This window comes from Narcine bancroftii, chromosome 3, assembly GCF_036971445.1.
Source record: "Narcine bancroftii isolate sNarBan1 chromosome 3, sNarBan1.hap1, whole genome shotgun sequence".
Taxonomy (NCBI): Eukaryota; Metazoa; Chordata; class Chondrichthyes; order Torpediniformes; family Narcinidae; genus Narcine; species Narcine bancroftii.
The window spans coordinates 235,986,212-236,009,543 of NC_091471.1; the positions used below are offsets into that span (position 1 = coordinate 235,986,212).

The following is a 23,332-nucleotide window of genomic DNA, read 5'->3' on the forward strand; positions in this document are numbered from 1 at the left end:
TCCGGCCTTGTTCTTCGTCAGACACTGACTTCCCTTCCCACCCCCCTCACTCCATTGACACTCCTCACCCCTCCCTCTGAGTTTCTGCCACAGCCTGCTCCCCGACATCCCTCCCCAGGTACCTCTCATTGCCCCTCCATCCAATCTTTCCAAAGATTAGAGACCAGGAATTGTGCACGGTTCTCCCAGTGGGTGATGGAGACGAGAACTGTGCACGGTTCTCCCGGTGTGGGTGATGGCGACGAGAACTGTGCACGGTTCTCCCAGTGTGAGATTCGAAGACGGGAACAATGCATAGTTCTCCCAGTGTGGTATACGGAGACAGGAACTGTGTATGGTGCTCCTGGTGAGGAGAACTGCATGGTGCTCCTGGTGTGGGATACAGAGACGGGAACTGTGCACTGTGCTCCCGGTGAGGGATATGGAGAGGTGAACTGTGCACAGTGTTCCCAGTGTGGGGTTCAGAGACGGGAACTGTGCACTATGCTCCCAGTGAGGGATACAGAGACGGAAACTATGCATGGTGCTCCCAGTGTGGGATAAGGAGACTGGAACTGTGTATGGTGCTCCCGGTGTGTGATTTAGAGATGGGAACTGTGGACGGTGCTCCAGGTGTGGGATACCCAAGTGAGAACTGTGCTCCTGGTGTTGGGTACGGAGATTGGGAACTGTGCACAGTGCACCTGGTGGGGTATATGGAGTTCTGGAACTGTACATAGTGCTCCCAGTGTGGGATACAGAGATGGTAACTGCACAATGCTCCTGGTGTGGTATACGAAGACGGGAACAGTGCACTCGGTGTGGAATAAAGAAATGGAAAATGTGCACGGTGCTTCTGATGTGGGGTACGGAGATGTGATCTGTGCACGATGCTCCCGGTGTGGGATGCTGAGAGGGGAACAGTGCACAGTGTGGGATACGGAGAGGTGAACAGTGCACGATGCACCCGGTGGGAGACATGGAGTCTTGGTGCTCCTGGTGTGGGATATAAAGACGGTAACTGCACAGTGCTCCTGGTATGGGATACGGAGATGGAAACTGTGCAGGGTGTTCTCGGTGTGGGATACAGTGAAGTGAACTGTGCACGGTGCTCCCAGTGTGGAAAAAGGAGAGGGGAAGAGTGCACGGTCCTCCCAGTGTGGGATATGTAGACCGTGAACTGCATGCTGCTCCAGTTTTGGGGTAAGGAGATGGGAACTGTACATGGTCCTCCCGGTGTGGGATAAGGAGACCAGGAATTGTGCATGGTGATCCCGGTGTGGGGTTCAGAGACGGGAACTGTGCGCTGTGCTCCCAGTGAGGGATACAGAGACGGAAACTATGCATGGTGCTCCCGGTGTTGGATAAGGAGACTGGAAATGTGGACGGTGCTCCCGTTGTGGGATTCGAAGATAGGAACTATGCATGGTGCTCCCAGTGTGGAATAAGGAGACAGAAACTCTGTACAGTGCTCCCGGTGTGGAGTACGGAGGTGGGAACTGTGCACGGTGTTCTCTGTTTGGCACATGGAGATGGAAACTGAGCTCAGTGCTCCTGGTGTGGGATAAGGAAGCGAAAACTCTGAACGCTTCTTCCAGTGTGAAATATGGAGAGAGGAACTGTGCATGCTGCTCCTGGTGAGGTGTAAGGAGATGGAAACTGTGCACGGTCCTTCTGGTGTGGGATATGGACACGGAACTGTGCACAGTGCTCCTGGTGTGGGGTTCGGAAACAGGAACTGTGTGCGGAGCTCCCGGTGAGGTATATGGAGACTGGAACTGCCGATGGAGCTCCTGGTGTGTGAAACAGAGATGGGAACTGAGCTAGGTGCTCACGGTGTATAAGGAAAGGAAATGGAAACAGTGCATGGTGTTTCCAGTGTGGGATACGGTGATGTGAACTGCATGCTGCTGGACGGAGTCATGTGATGGAGTAATGGCTGGTCGGGGAACTCCAGCCCTCTCCGGAAAAGTTTTAAAAAAATGCAAAAAACACAAAGGCACAAACACAAAAATTAAAAAAAGTGGAAGTAAAGGTGGGAAGAAAATGGTGGAAAGAAAGAAAAGTCGAAAGCAACGGGAAGAAGAGAAGAAGAAAAGACATCGGAAGAAGAAGGTGAAGGCCTTACCTGTCCGAGGAGGCCCGCTGTGGAGAGAGAAGCCCGCTCCCTCAGGTCAGTCGAAGTCCCGAGCTCGGGACTACAAAAATGGCTCGCGGAGCCAAGCAAAAGTGCGCAACCGCGCATGCGCAAGACAAAAAAAAACACTGACGGGAGGGGGGTCCAGCTGAGGAGTCGATCTCCACAGCTGAGAATGACAGCTACAACACAACAACAAGAAGAGAACATAGAAAACAATGAGAACAAGAAAGAAGAGAGTAAAAAGAAATCAAGGAAACAACAGATGACCAACCCAGAGGAAGAAGAACACAGAGAAATGGAAGAAGAAGGGAGGGGCAAGACAATGGATATATTTATTTTAAAGAATATATGGAATCAGTAAAAGATTGGCAATCACAAGAATTTAGTGAAATAAAAAGAAGAGTTAAAAGTACAGAAGAAAAAATGAATAGATTAGGGATGGTCATGTCAGATATAGGAAAAAGAGTGGACAAGGTGGAAAAATGAGAAACAGCCGTAGAAATGGAAGTAGAGGACTTAAAAAAGAAATTAGAAGAATCTAATAAAAAAGTTAGAGACACAAGAGCTGTTAGCTCAGAAGATAGATATAATGGAAAATTATAATAGAAGAAATAATATAAAGATAGTGGGCCTTAAGGAAGATGAAGAAGGCAAGAATATGAGAGAATTTATAAAAGATTGGATCCCCAGGGTCCAAGGAAGACCAGAATTACAGGAAGAAATGGAAATAGAAAGAGCACATAGAACATTAGCCCCTAAACCACAGCCACAACAAAAACCAAGATCCATTTTAGAAAAAATTCCTAAGATATACAACAAGAGAAAATATATTGGAGAAAGCAATGAAGAAAATAAGAAGAAAAAAGCCACTGGAATACAAGGTCAAAAAATTTTTTTCTATCCAGACATAAGTTTTGAACTCCTGAAGAAGAGAAAGGAGTTTAATACAGCAAAAGCAATCCTATGGAAAAAAGGATATAAATTTATGCTAAAGTACCCAGCGGTACTTAAAATAGTTATTCCAGGGCAGCAAAACAGACTATTCTCGGATCCGGAGGAAGCACGAAAATTTGCAGAACTACAAAACAGACAGAGAGATGAAGACATGTAACGAGAGCAAAAATGACCACGAACTGTGTGTATGTGGGTAATATATATATATATGTATATATGTGTGTGTGTGTGTGTGCACATGAGTGTATCCATATTTAAAAGAAAATATATAGAGTATAGTTAAGAATTAATAAGGGAAAGAAAGGGAAGAGAGGAAGTAAGGAGGGAATTAAGAGAGTGACCTTTGTTGTATATGAAAATTAAAATCTTTTCTGGGGGGGCTGGGTGGGGAGGAGTTACAGTCACTGCGAAATCAGTTGACACTTGCGAGTGAATTCGTAAATCCAAATGGAGATGTGGATGCCCGACAAGGGATAAAGGGCAACTCAGGAAGGGGAGGGGATAGTGGGGTTAAAGAAATTTTAGATAGGAGAATAAGGGAAATGTTTGATGTTTTAGAAATGTTGTCTTATAAAATGTTCAAAACAAGAAAGCAGAAATGGATAAGAAGGAAAGGTGATGATGAGGAAACGGAAAGGAAAGATAAACAAAGTATGAAATGGCTATGTTGAACTATCTGACTTTAAATATTAACGGAATACATAACCAAATCAAAAGAAAAAAATGATATAGCATTCGTGCAAGAAACACACTTAACTTAAATGGAACATAAGAAATTAAAGAGAGATTAGATAGGACATGTAACAGCAGCGTCATATAATTCAAAAGCTAGAGGAGTAGCTATATTAATCAGTAAAAATGTACCAATTAAAATAGAAGAGGAAATAATAGATCCAGCAGGGAGATATGTAATGATAAAATGTCAGATATATTCGGAGTTTTGGAATTTACTCAATGTATATTCACCTAACGAAGAAGATCAAAAATTTATGCAAGTTTTTTTTGAAGATAGCAAACATGCAAGGGTGTTCCCCTCCTAATAGGAGGGGAATTTCAACCTTAATTTGGATTCAAACATGGATAAAACTGGGGAAAAAATTAACAGAAAGAACAAAGTAACCAAATTTATAATTAAGTCGATGCAAGAAATACAACTTTTGGATATATGGAGGAAACAACACCCAAAGGAAAAGGAATATTCATATTATTCGGGTAGACATAAAACATACTCAAGAATAGACCTATTCCTGTTATCAACTCGCATGCAAGACAGAGTTAGAAAAACAGAATATAAAGCTAGAATATTATCAGACCACTCACCCCTGATATTGACAATAGAGTTAGAGGACATCCCTCCAAGAATGTATAGATGGAGATTAAACTTCATGCTACTTAAAAGGCAGGATTTTAGAGAATTCATTGAAAGACAAATTAAAATGTACTTTGAAATAAATACGGAATCAGTGAAAGATAAGTTTATACTATGGGACGCAATGAAAGCGTTCATCAGAGGGCAAATAATAAGTTATGTAACTAAGATGAAGAAGGACTACAATCAGGAAACAGGGCAGTTGGAAAGGGAAATAACAAATATAGAAAAAGAATTAGCAATGAAGGAAGACACAACTAAAAAGAGAATTGGCAGATAAAAAAATAAAATATGAAACACTACAAACATATAAGGTGGAGAAGAACATAATGACGACAAAACAGAAATATTATGAACTAGGAGAAAAAAAGCATAAAATTCTAGCATGGCAGCTTAAGACAGAACAAACTAAGAGAATGGTATTGGCATCAAGGAAAAAAGACAAACAAATCACATATAATCCAACGGAGATTAATGAAAACTTCAGAGATTTCTACGAACAATTATACCAAACTGAAAACGAAGGGAACGAAGACAAAATAGATGAATTTTTAACTAAAATTGAACTACTGAAATTACATATAGAGGAACAAAATAAATTAACAGAACCATTTGAAATAGTAGAAATACAAGAGATAATAAAAAAACTACCGAATAATAAAACAGGAGAGGATGGATTCCCAATAGAATTCTATAAAACATTTAGAGATTTATTAATTCCTCCCCTCCTGGAAGTAATCAACCAGATTGATAAAACACAAAGCTTACTAGATTCATGCAAAGCAGGAATAATTACAGTAATACCAAAGACAGGGAAAGATCCACTCACACCAGCATCATATAGACCAATATCTTTACTCAACACAGATTATAAGATAATAGCTAAACTATTAGCAAACAGATTAGCCGACTATGTACCAAAAATAGGAAATCTAGACCAAGCTGGATTTATTAAAAAAAACGAAGAACAGATAATATTTGTAAATTTATTAACTTAATTCATGCAGTAGAAGGAAATAAAGCTCCAATAGTAGCGGTTGCTTTAGACGCAGAGAAGGCCTTTGACAGAGTAGAATGGAATTATTTATTGAAAGTACTACAAAACTTCAGCTTACCAGAGAAATATATTAATTGGATTAAAGCATTATATAAGGGGCCTTTGGCGAAAGTGACAGTAAATGTATATATATCAAAACAATTTAACTTAAGCAGATCAACAAGGCAGGGATGCCCACTATCGCCCTTATTGTTCATGTTAGCCATAGAACCAATAGCAGAACTGATAAGAACAGAAAATAAAATAAAAGGGATAAAAATAAAAGACAAGGAATATAAAATCAGTTTATTTACAGATGACGTTATAGTATACTTAACAGAACCAGAAATATCAATAAAAGAATTACATAAGAAATTGAAGGAATATGGAGAAGTGTCGGGATACAAGATTAACGCAAATAAAAGTGAAGCAATGCCAATGAATAATGCGGATTTCTCAAAATTTAAGAAAGAATCATCATTCAGATGGCAAATGCAAGCAATAAGATACCTAGGTATATAAATAAATAAAAACCTCGGCCATCTATATAAACTCAATTATTATCCACTAATGAAAAAATTACAGGACGACTTAGAGCATTGGAAAGACTTACCACTAACACTAATAGGAAGGATAAACTGTATTAAAATGAACATTTTCCCATGGATACAATACCTATTTCAGGCATTGAAATTCTTCAAGGAGTTAAAGAAAATAATAATGAAATTTTTATGGAAAGGGGGGAAACCGAGGATAGCACTAGATAAATTAACAGAATGGTATAAACAAGGAGGCTTACAACTGCCAAACTTTAAAAATTATTATAGAGCCGCACAATTAAGATACCTATCAGATTTTTACCAAACAAGGGAAAAGCCAGATTGGACTAGATTAGAACTAGATAAAATAGGGGAAAAGATACCTGAACTCATATTATATAAATGGGATGAAAAATTGGTACAACGTAGGAATTCTTCAGTATTACATCATCTGCTCAATATTTGGAAGAAGATTCATGTAGAAAGGAATAAAACAAATTACCAACTAGCAAAACTAATACTGACACAAAATCAGTTAATCCCTTTTACAATAGATAACCTTTCCTTTTGAGAATGGGAGAAAAAAGGGATCAAAAGAATAGAAAATTGCTTTTCAGGAAATAAATTATTATCTTTTGAACAAATGAAAGATAAATATAATATAACTCACGATACAGTGTTGCCATACTACCAACTGAAATCCTACTTGAAGGACAAATTGGGAAGCAGTCTGAGGTTACCAGAGGGAAGTAATTTTGAATATGTGATTACAGACACAATGATAATCAAAAAATTTATAACAAACATGTATATTAAACTACAAGAAAGGAGAATGAGGAAACCAATGGTAAAACTAAACAAAAATGGGAACAAGATCTAAACATAAAGATAAAGAAGGAAAGATGGGAAAAGTTATGCTCAGGAACTATGAGAAATACAATAAATACGAGGTTACGTATGATACAATATAACTGGATACACAGGCTATATATTACACCTCAAAAGTTAAATAAATGGGACCCAACAGTATCTGACAGATGTTTTCGCTGTAAAAAGGAAATGGGAAAAACAATTCATGCAATCTGGACATGTGAGAAAGTGAAAAAATTTTGGGTAGATCTAAACCAGATATTAAATAAAATCACAAAAAGCAATATACCAAAAAATCCAGAGATCTTCCTCCTAAGTAACATAAAAAAACAAAGAATTTGGACTTGATTTGGATGGTGCACAAAAAAGATTTGTTAGGATAGCCCTAGCTGTAGCAAAAAAATGTATTATGTCAGCCTGGCAATTAGAAGATAACTTGAGAAGACAACAATGGTATATAGAAATGAATAAATGTATTCCATTAGAAAAAATAACATATAATTTAAGAAATAATATTACAATAATTGAACAAATATGGGAGCCATACATGAAACATAATAGAGAAAACCTACCGGGGACATCTACCACCTAAAATGACAGAAGGAGAAGAGAATGAAAAGAATTGACTCAGTGGAATTTCTTGTTTATTTTTATTGAGTGACAACATTGTTTGATGGGTTTAATGTATCTTAGATTCTGAACTTTAAATGAATGGGAGGGGAGGTAGGGAGGGTGGGATGGGAAGAGGGAGGGGGGGGGAGAAAACGACACTGTATATATTTGAAAAGGAAAATGTGTGTATCTTGATCAATGTGGTTTATAGTGTGAAAAATAAAAAATTTAAAAAAAAACAAAAAAAACTGCATGCTGCTCCCGGTGTGGGAGAAGGAGACGGGAACTGTGTACTGTGCTCCCGGTGTGTGAAACAGAGACGGGAACTGTGCACAGTGCTCCAGGTGTGGGGTACTGAGATGGGAACAGCGCACGGTACTCCCATTGTGGGATTCAAAGATGGGAACTATGCACGGTGAACCCAGTGTTGGATAAGGAGGTGGAAACTATGCACAGTGCTCCCGGTGTGGGTAAGGATATGGGAACTGTCCATGGCTCTCACAGCAACTATGAAAAATGCAACCGGTGTGAGATATGGGGACTGGAACTGTGCACCATGCTCCAGGTTTGGGGTACGGAGAGGGGAACTGTGTACAGTGCATCCAGTGGGGTATATGGAATCCTGGTGCTCCCGGTGTGGGATACTGAGATGGGAACTGTATATGGTGCTCCCAGGTGTGGGATGCAGAGAGTACGAACTGTGCACGGTGCTCCCGGTGTGGGGTATGGAGACGGGAACTGTGCACGGTGCTCCCTGTGTGGAACATGGAGATGGGAAGTGAGCTAGGTGCTCTCGGTGTGGGATAAGGAAACTGAAACTGTGCATGGTACTCCCGGTGTGTGATACCAAGAAGGGAAATTTTCATGGCGCTGCCAGTATGGGATTCATAGAGGGGAGCTATGCACGGTGCTCCCAAAGAGGGGAACAGTGCATGGTGCACCGGAGTGGGATGAGACGGGAACTGTGAACTGTACACCATTGTGAGGTACTGAGACAGGGAACTGTCCACGGTGCTTTGGGTGTGGGTTATGGAGAATGAGAACTATGTCCGATGCTCCCAGTGGGGCATACGGTGACCAGGAAATGTACATGGTGCTCCCGGTATGGGATTCGAAGACGGGAACTAAGCATGGTGCTCCTGGTGTAGGATATGGCGACAGTAACTGTGCATGGTAGTCCTGAAGAGGGGAACTGTGGAAGATGCACCTAGTATGGGATACGGAGTCAGGAACTGTGCACGGTGCTCTCAGTATGGGATTGCATGTATGGTGCTCCCAATGTTGGATACGAAGATGGGATCTGTGTATGGTACTCCCGGCGTGGGGCAGGGAGTCGGGAAGTGTGCCCGGTGCTCCTGTTGGGGTATACCGAGACTGGAATTGTGCACAATGCTCCTTGTGGGGGATACAAGAGACCAGGAACAATGCATGGTACTCCCGGTGTGTGATACCAAGAAGGGAACTGTTCATGGTGCTGCCAGTATGGGATTCAAAGAGGGGAACTATGCATGGTGCTCCCGAAGAGGGGAATGGTGCACGGTGCCCCGGTGTGGGATACGGAGATGGGAACTGTGCATGGTACACCCAGTGTGAGGTACTGAGACAGGGAACTGTGCACGGTGCTTCGGGTGTGGGTCACAGAGAATGAGAACAGTGTCCGGTGCTCCCAGTGGGGCATACGGTGACCAGGAAATGTACATGGTGCGGGATGCGATGTTGTAAACTGTGCATGATGCTCCAGGTGTGGGATACCGAGAGGGGAACTGTGCACGGTGCTCACTCATTATGGGATGCAGTGAAAGGAACTGTGAACAGACCTCCAGGTGTGGGATTCCAAGACGCGAAATATGCAAGGTGTTCCCAGTGTTGGATATGAATACGGGATCTGTGCACGGTACTCCCGGTGTGGGGCAGGGAGTCAGGAAGTGTGCCCGCTGCTCCCGTTGGGGTATACTGAGAAGGGAATTGTGGACGATGCTCCCGGTGGGGGATATAGAGACCAGGAACAGTGCACGGTACTTCCGGTGTGTGATACCAAGAAGGGAACTGTTCATGGTGCTGCCGGTATTGGATTCAAAGAGGGGAACTATACAAGGTTCTCGTGAAGAGTGGAACGGTGCACGGTGCCCCGGAGTGGGATACGGAGATGGAAACTGTGCATAGTGCTCCCAGTGGGGCAGACAGAGACCAGGAAATGTATATGTTGCTCCCGGTGTGGTATTCGAAGACAGGAACTGTGCACGGTGCTCACTGTGTGGGATACGGCGATGGTAAACATGCATAGTATTCACAAAGCGAAGAACTATGCACAGTGACCCGGTGTGGGATAGTGAGACAAGGAACAGTGCACAGTATTCCCGGTGTGTGATACCAAGAAGGGAAATGTTCACGGTGCTGCTGGTATGGGATTCAAAGACGGGAACTATGCACGGTGCTCCCAAAGAGGGGAATGGTGCACATTGCTCCGGTGTGGGATACGAAGATGGGAACTGTGCATGGTACACCTGGTGTGAGGTACTGAGACAGGGAATTGTGCATGGTGCTTTGGGTGTGGGTTACGGAGAATGAGAACTGTGTCCGGTGCTCCCAGTGGGGCATACGGTGACCAGGAAATGTACATGGTGCTCCCGGTATGGGATTCGAAGAGGGGAACTGTGCACAGTGCCCCAGTGTGGGATACTGAGAAGGGAATTGTGCACGGTACACCCAGTGTGGAATACCGAGATGGGATCTGTGTACGGTGCTGCTAAGGTGGAGTGCAGAGTTGGGAACTGTGCACGGAGCTCCCAGTGTGATATAACAAGACCGGGAAATGTGCACTGTTCTCCTGGTGTGGGTTACCATGATGGGTACTGTGCAGGGTGCTCCTGGTGTACGATACAGAGATGGGATCTATGCATGGTGCTCCCGGTGGGGGTTACGTTGACGGTAATGGTGGACGGTAAGAGTGGAACTGTGCATGGTGCCCTGGTGTGGGATGTGGAGATGTGAACTGTGCACGGTGTGCCGGTGAGGGATTCCAAGACACAAACTATGCAAGGTGCTCCCAATGTTGGATACAGAAACAGGATCTGTGCACGGTACTTCCGATGTGGGACAAAGAATTGGGAACTGTGCCCAATGCTCCCGGTGGGTTATACCAGATGGGAATTGTTCACGGTGCTGCTGGTATGGGATTCAAAGAGGGGAACTATGCACGGTGCTCCCGAAGAGAGTAATGGAGCCGGGAACTGTGCATGATACTCCCGAAGAGGGGAACTGTGCACGGTGCTCCCAGTGTGATACGGAGTCAGGAACTGTGCACGGTGCTCTCGATGTGGGATTCCAAGATGCGAAATATGCAAGATGCTCCCAATGTTGGATACGGAGACGGGATCTGTGCACTGCATTCCTGGTGTGGGGCAGGTCGTCAGGAAGTGTGCCTGTTGCGGTCTATCAAGATGGGAACTGTGCACGATGCTCCTGGTGGGGGATACAGAGACCAGGAACAGTGCACGGTACTCCCAGTGTGTGATTCCAAGAAGGGAATTGTTAACGGTGCTGCCGGTATTGGATTCAAAGAGGGGAACTATGCATGGTGCTCCCGAAGAGGTGAACGGTACACGGTGCATGCAGCTTCTGCTTTGGGTTACAGAGTCTGGGAATTGTTGCACAGTGCTCCCAGTGGGGCTACGGAGACCAGGAAATGTACATGGTGCTCCAGGTGTGGGATTCGTAGACGGAAAATGTGCACTGTACTCCCGAAGAGGGGAAATGTGCACAGTGCCCCGGTGTGGGATATGGAGATGGGAACTGTGCACGGTACTCCCGGTGGGAGATACCTAGACAGGAAACTGTGCACGGTAGTCCCAGTGGGGCATACGGAGGCCAGGATATGTACATGTGCTCCCGGTGTGGGTTTCAAAGACGGGGACAAAGCACGGTGCTCCCGGTGTAGGGTACGGAGAGGGGAACTGTGCATGATGCTCCCGGTGAGGCACACGGAGACCAGGAATTGCACATGATGCTCCCCGTGTGGGATACGGAGACGGAAACTGTGCATGGTGTTCCTGGTGTGGGATACAGAGACCGGTAACTGTACACGGTGCACCCAGTGAGGGATACAGAGACTTGAACTCTGCATGGTACCCCTGGTGTGGGATATCAAGACGGGAAGTTTACACGGTGCTCCCGGTGTGGGATACCGAGACAAGATCTGTGCATGGTGCTCCTGATGTGGCATACGATGACCGATAACTGTGCACGCTAATCTCCTTGTAGGGTACTGAGACAGGAAACCTGTACGATGCTCCCGGTGAGGGGTTCCAAAACAGAAACTATGCATGATGCTCCTGGTGTTGGATACGGAGATGGGAACTATGCATGGTGTTCCCAAAGAGGTGATTGGTGCAAGGTGTCTCGATGTGGAATACGGAGTTGGGAACTGTGCACGGTACTCCGGATTTGGGATTGCAAGACGCGAAATATGTAAGGTGCCCCAAATGTTGGATATAGAAATGGGATCTGTGCACGGTTCTCCCGGTGTGGGGCAGGGAGTTGGGAACTGTGCCTCGTGCTCCCGTTGGGGTAGACCAAGATGGGCATTATGTATGATGCTCCTGATGGGGGATACAGAGGTCAGGAACAGTGCACGGTGCACCCGGTGTGTGATACCAGGAAGGGAACTGTTTACGGTGGTGCAGGTATGGGATTCAAAGAGGGGAACTATGCATGGTGCTCCCGAAGAGGGGAACAGTGCACGGTATCCCGGTGAGGGATACGGAGATGGGAACTGTACACAGTGCTCCCAGTGTGCGATACGGAGACAGGAATTGTGCACAGTCCATCCGGTGTGGGATAAGGAGACGGGAAATGTGAACGGTGCTCCCAGTGGGGTATACAGAGACCAGGAATTGTACATGGTGCTCCGATTGTTCGATATGGCGACGGTAACTGTGCATGCTACTCCTGTAGAGGAGAAATGTGCACAGTGCCCTGGTGCGGGATACTGAGATGGGAACTGTGCGTGGTCCTCCAGGTGTGGGATTCCAAGACCCGAAATTTGCAAGGTGCTCCCAATGTTGGATACGGTGATGAGATCTGTGCACGTTATTTCCGGTGTGGTGCATGTAGTCAGGAAGTGTGTCCGGTGCTCCCGGTGAGGTCTAACTAGATGGGAACTGTCCATGATGCTCCCGGTGGGGAGACAGAGACCAGGAATAGTGCATGGTACTCCCGGTGGGGCATACAGAAACCAGGAAATATACATTGTACTCCCACTGTGGGATTCAAAGATGGGAACTAAGCATGGTGCTCCCTGTGTGCGATACGGCGACGGTAACTGTGCATGGTACTCCCGAAGAGGGGAACTGTGCTCAGTGCCCCAGTGTGCAATACCGATAAGCAAACTGTGCACGGTGCTCCCAGGGTGGGATACGGAGTCGGGAACTGAGCACGGTGCTCTTGGTGTGGGATACTGAGAAGGGAACTGTGCACGGTGCACCCGGTGCAGTATACCGAGAAGGGATCTGTGCATGGTGCTCCCAGTGTAATATAAGGAGACCGGTAAATGTGCAAGGTGCTCCCGATGTGGATATGGAGATGGGAACTATACATGGTGCTCCTGAAGAGGCGATCATTGTACGGTGCCCCGGTGTGGGATACGGAGATAGGAACTGTACACGGTGCCTTCGGTGTGGGATACAGTGACGGGAACTGTGCACAGTCCTCCAGGTGTGGGATTCCAAAACGCAAAATATGCAAGGTGCTCACAATGTTGGATACGGAGACAGGATCTATGCACGGTACTTCTGATGTGGGACAGGGAGTCGGGAAGTGTGCCCAGTGCTCCCGGTGGGGTATACCGAGATGGGAATTGTGCACAGTGCTCCCCGTGTGGGATATCGAGACGGGAAATCTGTACGATGCTCCCGGTGTGGGATTCAAAAACAGGAACTATGCACGGTGCTTTGGGTGTGGGTTATGGAGACTGGGAACTGCACCCGGTGCTCCCAGTGGGGCATAAGGTGACCAGGAAATGTACATGGTGCTCCCTAGTGGGAGACGGAGACAGGAACAGTACCTGGTGCTCCCGATGTTGGGTACAGAGATGGGAACTATGCACAGTGCTACCAGTGTGGTATCTTTGGCTTGGCTTCGCGGACGAAGATTTATGGAGGGGGTAAAAAAGTCCACGTCAGCTGCAGGCTCGTTTGTGGCTGACCAGTCCGATGCGGGACAGGCAGACACGATTGCAGCGGTTGCAAGGGAAAATTGGTTGGTTGGGGTTGGGTTTTTCCTCCTTTGCCTTTTGTCAGTGAGGTGGGCTCTGCGGTCTTCTTCAAAGGAGGCTGCTGCCCGCCAAACTGTGAGGCGCCAAGATGCACGGTTTGAGGCGTTATCAGCCCACTGGCGGTGGTCAATGTGGCAGGCACCAAGAGATTTCTTTAGGCAGTCCTTGTACCTTTTCTTTGGTGCACCTCTGTCACGGTGGCCAGTGGAGAGCTCGCCATATAATACGATCTTGGGAAGGCGATGGTCCTCCATTCTGGAGACGTGACCCATCCAGCGCAGCTGGATCTTCAGCAGCGTGGACTCGATGCTGTCGACCTCTGCCATCTCGAGTACCTCGACGTTAGGGGTGTGAGCGCTCCAATGGATGTTGAGGATGGAGCGGAGACAACGCTGGTGGAAGCGTTCTAGGAGCCGTAGGTGGTGCCGGTAGAGGACCCATGATTCGGAGCCGAACAGGAGTGTGGGTATGACAACGGCTCTGTATACGCTTATCTTTGTGAGGTTTTTCAGTTGGTTGTTTTTCCAGACTCTTTTGTGTAGTCTTCCAAAGGCGCTATTTGCCTTGGCGAGTCTGTTGTCTATCTCATTGTCGATCCTTGCATCTGATGAAATGGTGCAGCCGAGATAGGTAAACTGGTTGACTAAATATACTAAATAGAATAAATAGAATAAGTATACTAAATAGAATAATACCTAGTGTCGCTGAGAATATTCTCCCAGAATCACAGTGCGGCTTTCGCGCAAACAGAGGAACCACTGACATGGTCTTTGCCCTCAGACAGCTCCAAGAAAAGTGCAGAGAACAAAACAAAGGACTCTACATCACCTTTGTTGACCTCACCAAAGCCTTCGACACCGTGAGCAGGAAAGGGCTTTGGCAAATACTAGAGCGCATCGGATGTCCCCCAAAGTTCCTCAACATGATTATCCAACTGCACGAAAACCAACAAGGTCGGGTCAGATACAGCAATGAGCTCTCTGAACCCTTCTCCATTAACAATGGCGTGAAGCAAGGCTGTGTTCTCGCACCAACCCTCTTTTCAATCTTCTTCAGCATGATGCTGAACCAAGCCATGAAAGACCCCAACAATGAAGACGCTGTTTACATCCGGTACCGCACGGATGGCAGTCTCTTCAATCTGAGGCGCCTGCAAGCTCACACCAAGACACAAGAGAAACTTGTCCGTGAACTACTCTTTGCAGATGATGCCGCTTTAGTTGCCCATTCAGAGCCAGCTCTTCAGCGCTTGACGTCCTGCTTTGCGGAAACTGCCAAAATGTTTGGCCTGGAAGTCAGCCTGAAGAAAACTGAGGTCCTCCATCAGCCAGCTCCCCACCATGACTACCAGCCCCCCCACATCTCCATCGGGCACACAAAACTCAAAACCAGTGTGGTATACTAAGATGACAACTCTGCTCGGTGCTCCCGGTGTGGGTTAAGGAGACAGGGAACAGTACATGGTGCTCCCAGTGTGGGATACCAAGACAGGTACTGGGCACGCTTCTCCTGGTGTGTGATATGGAGACCGGGAGCTGTGCACAGTGCTCCCGGTGTAGGATACTGAGATGGGTATTGTACACAGTGCTCCTGGTGTGGGTTACAGGGACTGGGAACTGTGCACAGCGGTGCTCCCAGTGGGCCATATGGAGACCAAGAACTGTACATGGTGCACCCAGTGTGGGATTCGAAGATGGAATGTAAGCACGGTGCTCTACGAGTGGGATACAGCGACGGAAACTGTGCACGATACTCCTGGTGTGAGATACCTAGACAGGGAACTGTGCATGGTACTCCCGGTGGGGCATACCGAGGCCAGGAAATGTACATGGTGCTCCCGGTGTGGGATTAGAAGATGGGAACAAAGCCCAGTGCTCCCAGTGTGGGGTACAGAGACGGGAACTGTGCACAATGCTTCCGGTGAGGTACATGGAGACCAGTAATTGTACATGCTGCTTGCTCCCAGTGTGGGTTTCGGAGATGGGAACTGTGCATGGTGATCCCGGTGTGGTTTACAGAGACTGGGAATTGTGCAGTGTTCCCAGTGGGGAATACGGAGAGCAGGAACTGTACATGGTACTCCTGGTGTGGGATTCGAAGATGGGAACTAAGCACGGTGGTCCTGGTGCAGGGTGCAGAGTTGGGAACTGTGCATGGTGCTCCCAGTGTGGGATAAGGAGTTGGGAACTGTACACGATTCTCCCAAAGAGGGGAACTGTGTACAGTCCGTGGTGAGGGATACGGAGACAGGACCAGTGCACGGTGCTCCCGGTGTGGGATACGGAGACGGGAACTTTACACAGTGCTCCCGGTATGGGGTATGGAGTCAGTAACTGTCGGTAACTGTGCACAGTGCTCCTGGTGTGGGGTGCGGAGAGGGGAACTGTGCACGATGCTTCTGGTGAGGTATACGGAGACCATTAATTGTACATGATGCTCCCAGTGTGGGTTTCGGAGACAGGAACTGCTCATGTTGCTCCTGGTGTGGGATACAGAGACTGGTAACTGTACACGGTGCACCTGGTGAGGGATATGGAGACTTGAACTCTGCATGGTACCCCCAGTGTGGGATACCGATGGGAACTGTGTACGGTACTCCCGGTGCGGTTACGAAGACTGGGAACCGTGCATGGTGCTCCCAGTGGGGCATACGGAGGCCAGGATATGTACATGGTGCTCCCGGTGTGGGATTTGAAGACGGGAACAAAGCATGGTGCTCCCAGTGTGGGATAAGGAGACAGGAATTGTGCACGGTGCACCCGGTGAGGGATATGGAGACTTGAACTCTGCGTGCCAACCCCCGGTGTTGGGTATGGATACAGTTGTACATGGTGCTCCCAGTGGGGCATTCGGAGACCAGGAATTGTACATGGTGCTCCCAGTGTTGGATATGGTGACGATAACTGTGCATGCTACTCCTGTAGAGGAGAAATGTGCACAGTGCCTTGGTATAGGATACCGAGATGGGAACTGGGATAAGTGGTCGGGAGCTCTGCATAGTGCTCCCGGAGGGGAACCGTGTACGGTACCACGGTGAGGGATACGGAGACAGGAACTGTGCACGGTACTCCCGGTGTGCGATACAGACAGGAACTGTACACGGTGCTTCTAGTATAGGGTACAGATTTGGTAATTGTGCAGTGCTCACAGTGTGGGTAGAGTCAGGAACTGTGCACGGTGCTCCTGGTGTGTGGTAAGGGGTTGGGAACTGTGCAATGTGCTCCCGATGAGGGGAACGGTGTACAGTTTCGCGGTGCGGGATACGGATACGGGAACTAAGCACAGTGATCCAGATGTGGGATATTGCAACGGTACTCCCAAAGAGGGAATCTGTACACAGTGCCCCGTTGTGGTATATGGAGGCGTGAACTGTGCACGGTGTGCCCGGTGTTGGATAGTACGAAAGTAACTGTGCATGGTATTCCCGGTGTGGGATACCGAGACGGGAACTGTACACAGTGCTCCCAGTGTGGGATACGGAGTCAGGAACTGTGCGCGGTGCTCCCCGTGTGGGAATCAGAGATGGGAACTGTGCACGGTGCACTTGGTGTGGGATTATGGAGACGGGTTGTAAGCATAATGCTCTATGCGTGGGATACTGAGTCGGGAACCATGCATGGTGCTCCTGGTGTGAGATACAGAGATGGGAACTGTGCACGTTGCTCCTAGTGTGGGGTACGGAGTAGGTATCTGAGCATGGTGCTCCCGGTGTGCGATACGGAGACAGGAACTGTGCACGGTGATGCCGGTGTGGGTTACAGAGACTGGGAATTGTGCACAGTGTTCCCAGTGGGGCATACGGAGAGCAGGAACTGTACATGGTACTCCTGGTGTGGGATTCGAAGACGGGAACTAAGCACGGTGGTCCTGGTGCAGGGTGCAGAGTTGGGAACTGTGCATATTGCTCCCAGTGTGGGATAAGGAGTCGGGAACTGTACACGATTCTCCCGAAGAGGGAAACTATGTACAGCCTGTGGTGAGGGATACGGAGACAGGACCAGTGCACAGTTCTCCCGGTGTGGGATACGGAGACGGGACCAGTGCACGGTGCTCCTAGTATGGGGTACGGAGTCAGTAACTGTGCATGGTACTCCCGAAGAGGGGAACTGTGCACCGTGGCCCGGTGTGGGATTCCGAGAAGGGAACTGTGCACGGTGCTCCCGGTTCGGGATACGGAGATTAGTCTGGCCTCAAGGACATGAATTGGAGGGGGTTATCGAGGATGTTTTGGGTGAGCAGCATGAACAATTACATCAGGACGTTCACAGCCAATTTCTTTAAAAAAAAATCAATATTTTATTCCTCAGAAAAAAACCCACAAGTATTTTATACAAAGCAAGGGGGTGGGATAAGAATGAAGGGGAATTGGGAGGAGCGTGGGGGAACAAGGGAAGGGAAATGGGGGAGGAGTGGGTTGACTGGGAGGAAAGGGGGACAGGGAGGAGCAGGGGGGGTGGGACGGGTAGGAGCGAGTAGGAATGGGGAGGAGTGAGGGGGCAACACAGTTCAGGGGAAAGGTAATGAAGGTGACACAACACTAGAAAGCAGGGTGCATCCCAAACGGAGGGCCACCACGACCCAGTCTCTCCCACCGATCGTCGATCAGCTGGTGTCTCCGGAAACTCCTGCCACGACAGAGGGGAGGTGGGTCAGACGGTCCTCACCCCAGAGCCCCCCTTTCTCAGGGTATGTGAACACTGACCGGGGTCTCTCCGTCCCTCTCCCTCAGGGGGATATCTGTACACTGACCATGGTCTCCCCATCCCTCTCTCTCAGGGGAATATCTGTACAGACCCTGGCTCTCCGTCTGTCTCCCTCGGGGTCTCCACCCCTCTCTCTCAGGGGGATATCTGCACACTGACCGGACTCTCTCCATCCCTCTCTCTCAGGGGGATATAAGTACACTGACCTGGGTCACCCTGTCCCTCTATCTCAGGCGGATATCTGTACACTGACTGGGGTCTCTCCGTCCCTCTCTCCCAGGGGGATATCTGTACACTGACCGGGGTCCCTCCGTCCCCATCTCTTTGAAGGATATCTGTATGCTGACCAGGGTCCTTCCACCCCTTGCTCACAGGGGGATATCTGCTCACTGACTGGGTTCTCTCCGTCCCTCTCTCTCGGGTATATCTGTACATTGACCAGAGTCCCTCCATCCACATCTCTCAGAGGGATATCTGTACGCTGACCAGGGTCTTTCCATCCCTCTCTCACAGGGGGATATCTATGCACTGACAGGGGTCTCACCGTTCCTCTCTCTCATGGAGATATCTATACACTGACCGGGGTCTCTCCATCCCACTCAGGGAGATATTTGGTCACTGACCAGTCTTTGTCCATCCCTCTGTCCCAGAGTCACCCCGTCCCTCATCCTCCTGCCCCCACCTTACCTGTCGAACATCTCGTAGGGATCGAAGGGTGGCAACGGCTCTCGGCTGCGGAACAACAGGTGCTGTGGTTCACAATAACGGGTCCAGGGCCGGTCGTAGGGCGGTGGAGGAGGTAGGGGAACGGAGGGGGTGGGGCGCTGGTAGAAAGGTCTCTCGCGGTGCTCCCGAAACCTTGGGGCGCAGGGCCACTTCATCTCTTGAGACAGTGCGGGGTTCCTCTTCACATTCCTGACAAGGGGGAGAGGCAGGGAGATGGGGGAGAGGCAGGGAGGTGGGGGAGAGGCAGGGAGGTGGGGGAGAGGCAGGGAGGTGGGGGAGAGGCAGGGAGGTGGGGGAGAGGCAGGGAGGTGGGGGAGAGGCAGGGAGGTGGGGGAGAGGCAGGGAGGTGGGGGAGAGGCAGGGAGGTGGGGGAGAGGCAGGGAGATGGGGGAGAGGCAGGGAGATGGGGGAGAGGCAGGGAGATGGGGCAGAGTGATAAATGGAAACAAAATTGTCACCACTAGGGGTTTACAAATTGGATTGCGACATGAGTTTAACCTGCCAATTGATGGGTACAATTTTTTCAAAAACTGCACAGGTTGGCAAACCCACTCGGTGGTGGATTGTTAACCCATGTTGTTGTACCATATAGCTGCTGCTGCTCAATCTGTCAGAGATCGATGGCTGCGGATGTAGAAAATGATTGCAGCACTTGAGTGCAATGGCCATCTTCCTTACCCATAATCCCACCCCTCCCCTGGCCCCGACTCCGCGCCACTTCCCAGCCCCAACTCTGCACCCCTTCTGGACCACGACTCTGCACCCCTCCCTTGCTCCGACTCCATGTCCCTCCCCCTGTTTCGCACCACTCCCCCAGCCCCGACTCCACGCCCCTCCCCTGGCCAAAGCTTTTGCAGACCAACATAGGGAATGGGATTCCCAGCTGGGCTTCCGGAATTGCAGCAAGTTCCTGATACGTAACCGCCGTTAAATTGGCCGATTGCCGTTCGATGGGGCAATATAGGGTTCAGTGCATTAAGATGCTGCAGGGGCCCGCTACAAGTACCAAACAACCCCAGTTTGTAAACGCCTGCAGTTTCCATTCTCAGCCACTCTGTCTGCTCCCTCAGACCCTGTCAGTCCCATGCAGGGGTCTGTGTGCAACCAGTTAATACCAGGACAATGTAGGCAGCGTGTTCCAGAACTGTCCAGGATACTGGACAGGGAGGGGGGGAATAGGGACACATGGGACATGGAGAAGGGGAGGGTACAGATTAGGAGGGAGCAGGGTAGGGGGGTGGTGGTGATGATACCTTGGCGATGATCTCGGGATCATGGTGGTCCCCCACCAAAGGCCCAACCCATCTCCTCCTCCTGTCTACACCTCTGCAGTGTAAACCCACCATCTCTGGGGTGAACATACCTAGGCCGTACTGGGGTCTCAGTCCGCCTTTCGGATGCACGCCTTTCTGATTTGCGGTCATCTCTCTGCCGGGGGAGATCCGGGGCACTCCGGCCGAGTTTCTGAGCCAGTGTCTTCTGCGGGGAGTGAGAAATGTGTCCAATGCTTCGCCAAAAAAACCCACCTTCCCTGAGGTCAGTGATCCTCTGGTGATCAGGTCCACACTCCACAGAGTTAGGACTGAGGGAGCGCCATGCTGTCGTGGGGGGATGGGGGTGAGGGGGAATGTGGAGGCGAGGTGCGGACGGGGGTTAGGGGAGTGGCGGACAGGGGAGGCGTGGATGCTCCGGTTTGGGATGAGCCACTCACCCGGATCTGTTGCAGCTTGCTGCGTATTTCGGTGAAGCCCATGTGCAGACGCCCACGGAAGTGATCGGCCAGTCGCTTGTCCTTCTCCTGCAGTCCCAGGTAGGCCCCACACACGTCGCACACACGCAGCTTCTGTTGCTGCAGGCTGCAGGTTGGGATGTTGTTCCGGTACTCCTGCTGTGGGAGGCAAGGGGAGAGATTGAGGGAGGGGAGTGGGACAGACTGGCCACAGGGGAGTAACCCGGGGCAGGACATCGGGCCAGGGTTGGGGTCGGACCAGGGGTGGGCAAGGTCTGACCAGGGTATGAGGGAGAGGTGTGAGCTCAGACTGAGGACAGAAGGGGGGAGGCACGGGAGTCAGTGGGGTCAATGGGAGTCAGCAGGTCGGACCAGGGGGTGGAAGGGTCAAAGAGGGGATCAACCTAGGCCCCTCCCCCTGTGACCCTCACCTCTGACTCTCTCTTCAGCTGTGTCAGCCTCTCAACCTCCTCCAGCACTCTCTGCGACTCGGACACGATGCCGTTGGAGCCCAGGACCTCGGCTCGGGCCAGCAGCTTCCCGATGTCCTCGTTCAACATCTGCACCTTCTCCACCTGCGGCACACGAGGCAGCTTGAGGGCTGGAGTGGAAGGTGGGGGATGGGGGAATGTAAGATGGGGTGGAGGGGTTTAGGAGAGGGAGAGAGGTGGGATGCACAGCGAAGGTGTTGGGGAAGAAATAGGGAAAGGGAAATGAAACAAGAGGGGAAAGCATGGGAGAAAGGGAGAGGGATGGAAGGATAGGAGGGAGAGGGAGGGATGGGACAGAGAGGGGGGGGGAACACTGGCCGGGGAGGGGGGGACACTGGCCGGGGAGGGGGGGGACACTGGCCGGGGAGGGGGGGGACACTGGCCGGGGAGGGGGGGGACACTGGCCGGGGAGGGGGGGGACACTGGCCGGGGAGGGGGGGGACACTGGCCGGGGAGGGGGGGGACACTGGCCGGGGAGGGGGGGGACACTGGCCGGGGAGGGGGGGGACACTGGCCGGGGAGGGGGGGACACTGGCCGGGGAGGGGGGGGACACTGGCCGGGGAGGGGGGGGACACTGGCCGGGGAGGGGGGGACACTGGCCGGGGAGGGGGGGGACACTGGCCGGGGAGGGGGGGAACTGGCCGGGGAGGGGGGGGGAACTGGCCGGGGAGGGGGGGGAACTGGCCGGGGAGGGGGGGGAACTGGCCGGGGGGGGGGAGGGACTGGCCGGGGGGGGGGGGAACTGGCCGGGGAGGGGGGGGAACTGGCCGGGGAGGGGGGGGAACTGGACGGGGAGGGGGGGGAACTGGCCGGGGAGGGGGGGGAACTGGCCGGGGAGGGGGGGGAACTGGCCGGGGAGGGGGGGGAACAGGCCGGGGAGGGGGGGGAACAGGCCGGGGAGGGGGGGAACTGGCAGGGGAGTGGGGGGGAACTGGCTGGGGAGGGGGGGGGAACTGGCTGGGGAGGGGGGGGAACTGGCTGGGGAGGGGGGGAACTGGCCGGGGAGGGGGGCGAACTGGCCGGGGAGGGGGGCGAACTGGCCGGGGAGGGGGGCGAACTGGCCGGGGAGGGGGACTGGCCGGGGAGGGGGGGGAACTGGCAGGGGAGTGGGGGGAACTGGCCGGGGAGTGGGGGGAACTGGCCGGGGAGTGGGGGGATCTGGCCGGGAGTGGGGGGGAACTGGCCGGGGTGTGGGGGGAACTGGCCGGGGAGTGGAGGGGAACTGGCCGGGGAGTGGGGGGGAACTGGCCGGGGAGGGGGGGGAACTGGCCGGGGAGGGGGGGGGAAACTGGCCGGGGAGGGGGGGGGAACTGGCCGGGGAGGGGGGGGAACTGGCCGGGGAGGGGGGGAACTGGCCGGGGAGGGGGGGGAACTGGCCGGGGAGGGGGGGGAAACTGGCCGGGGAGGGGGGGGAAACTGGCCGGGGAGGGGGGGGGAAACTGGCCGGGGAGGGGGGGGGGAAACTGGCCGGGGAGGGGGGGGGAAACTGGCCGGGGAGGGGGGGGGGAAACTGGCCGGGGAGGGGGGGGAACTGGCCGGGGAGGGGGGGGAACTGGCCGGGGAGGGGGGGGAACTGGCCGGGGAGGGAACTGGCCGGGGAGGGGGGGAACTGGCCGGGGAGGGGGGGGAACTGGCCGGGGAGGGGGGGAACTGGCCGGGGAGGGGAGGGAACTGGCCGGGGAGGGGGGGAACTGGCCGGGGAGGGGGGGAACTGGCCGGGGAGGGGGGGAACTGGCCGGGGATGGGGGAAAACTGGCCGGGGAGGGGGGGGAACTGGCCGGGGAGGGGGGGGAACTGGCCGGGGAGGGGGGGGAACTGGCCGGGGAGGGGGGGGAACTGGCCGGGGAGGGGGGGGAACTGGCCGGGGAGGGGGGAACTGGCCGGGGAGGGGGGGAACTGGCCGGGGAGGGGA

At 51.2% G+C, this 23,332-nt stretch overlaps 1 protein-coding gene across 1 annotated transcript; it reads right to left on the reverse strand.

Moving 5' to 3' along the window:
* Positions 1 to 18,042: 18,042 nt before the first annotated feature.
* Positions 18,043 to 21,535, reverse strand: LOC138758336 (putative RNA-binding protein Luc7-like 1). Its single transcript, XM_069927102.1, has 5 exons — positions 21,360 to 21,535; positions 20,911 to 21,087; positions 20,563 to 20,678; positions 19,161 to 19,388; positions 18,043 to 18,395 (listed from the first exon to the last, which is right to left on the reverse strand). The coding sequence occupies exons 1-5, from the start codon at positions 21,486 to 21,488 to the stop codon at positions 18,308 to 18,310; spliced, it is 738 nt and encodes a 245-aa protein (XP_069783203.1). The 5' UTR covers positions 21,489 to 21,535; the 3' UTR covers positions 18,043 to 18,307.
* Between the last annotated feature and the right edge of the window lie 1,797 nt (positions 21,536 to 23,332).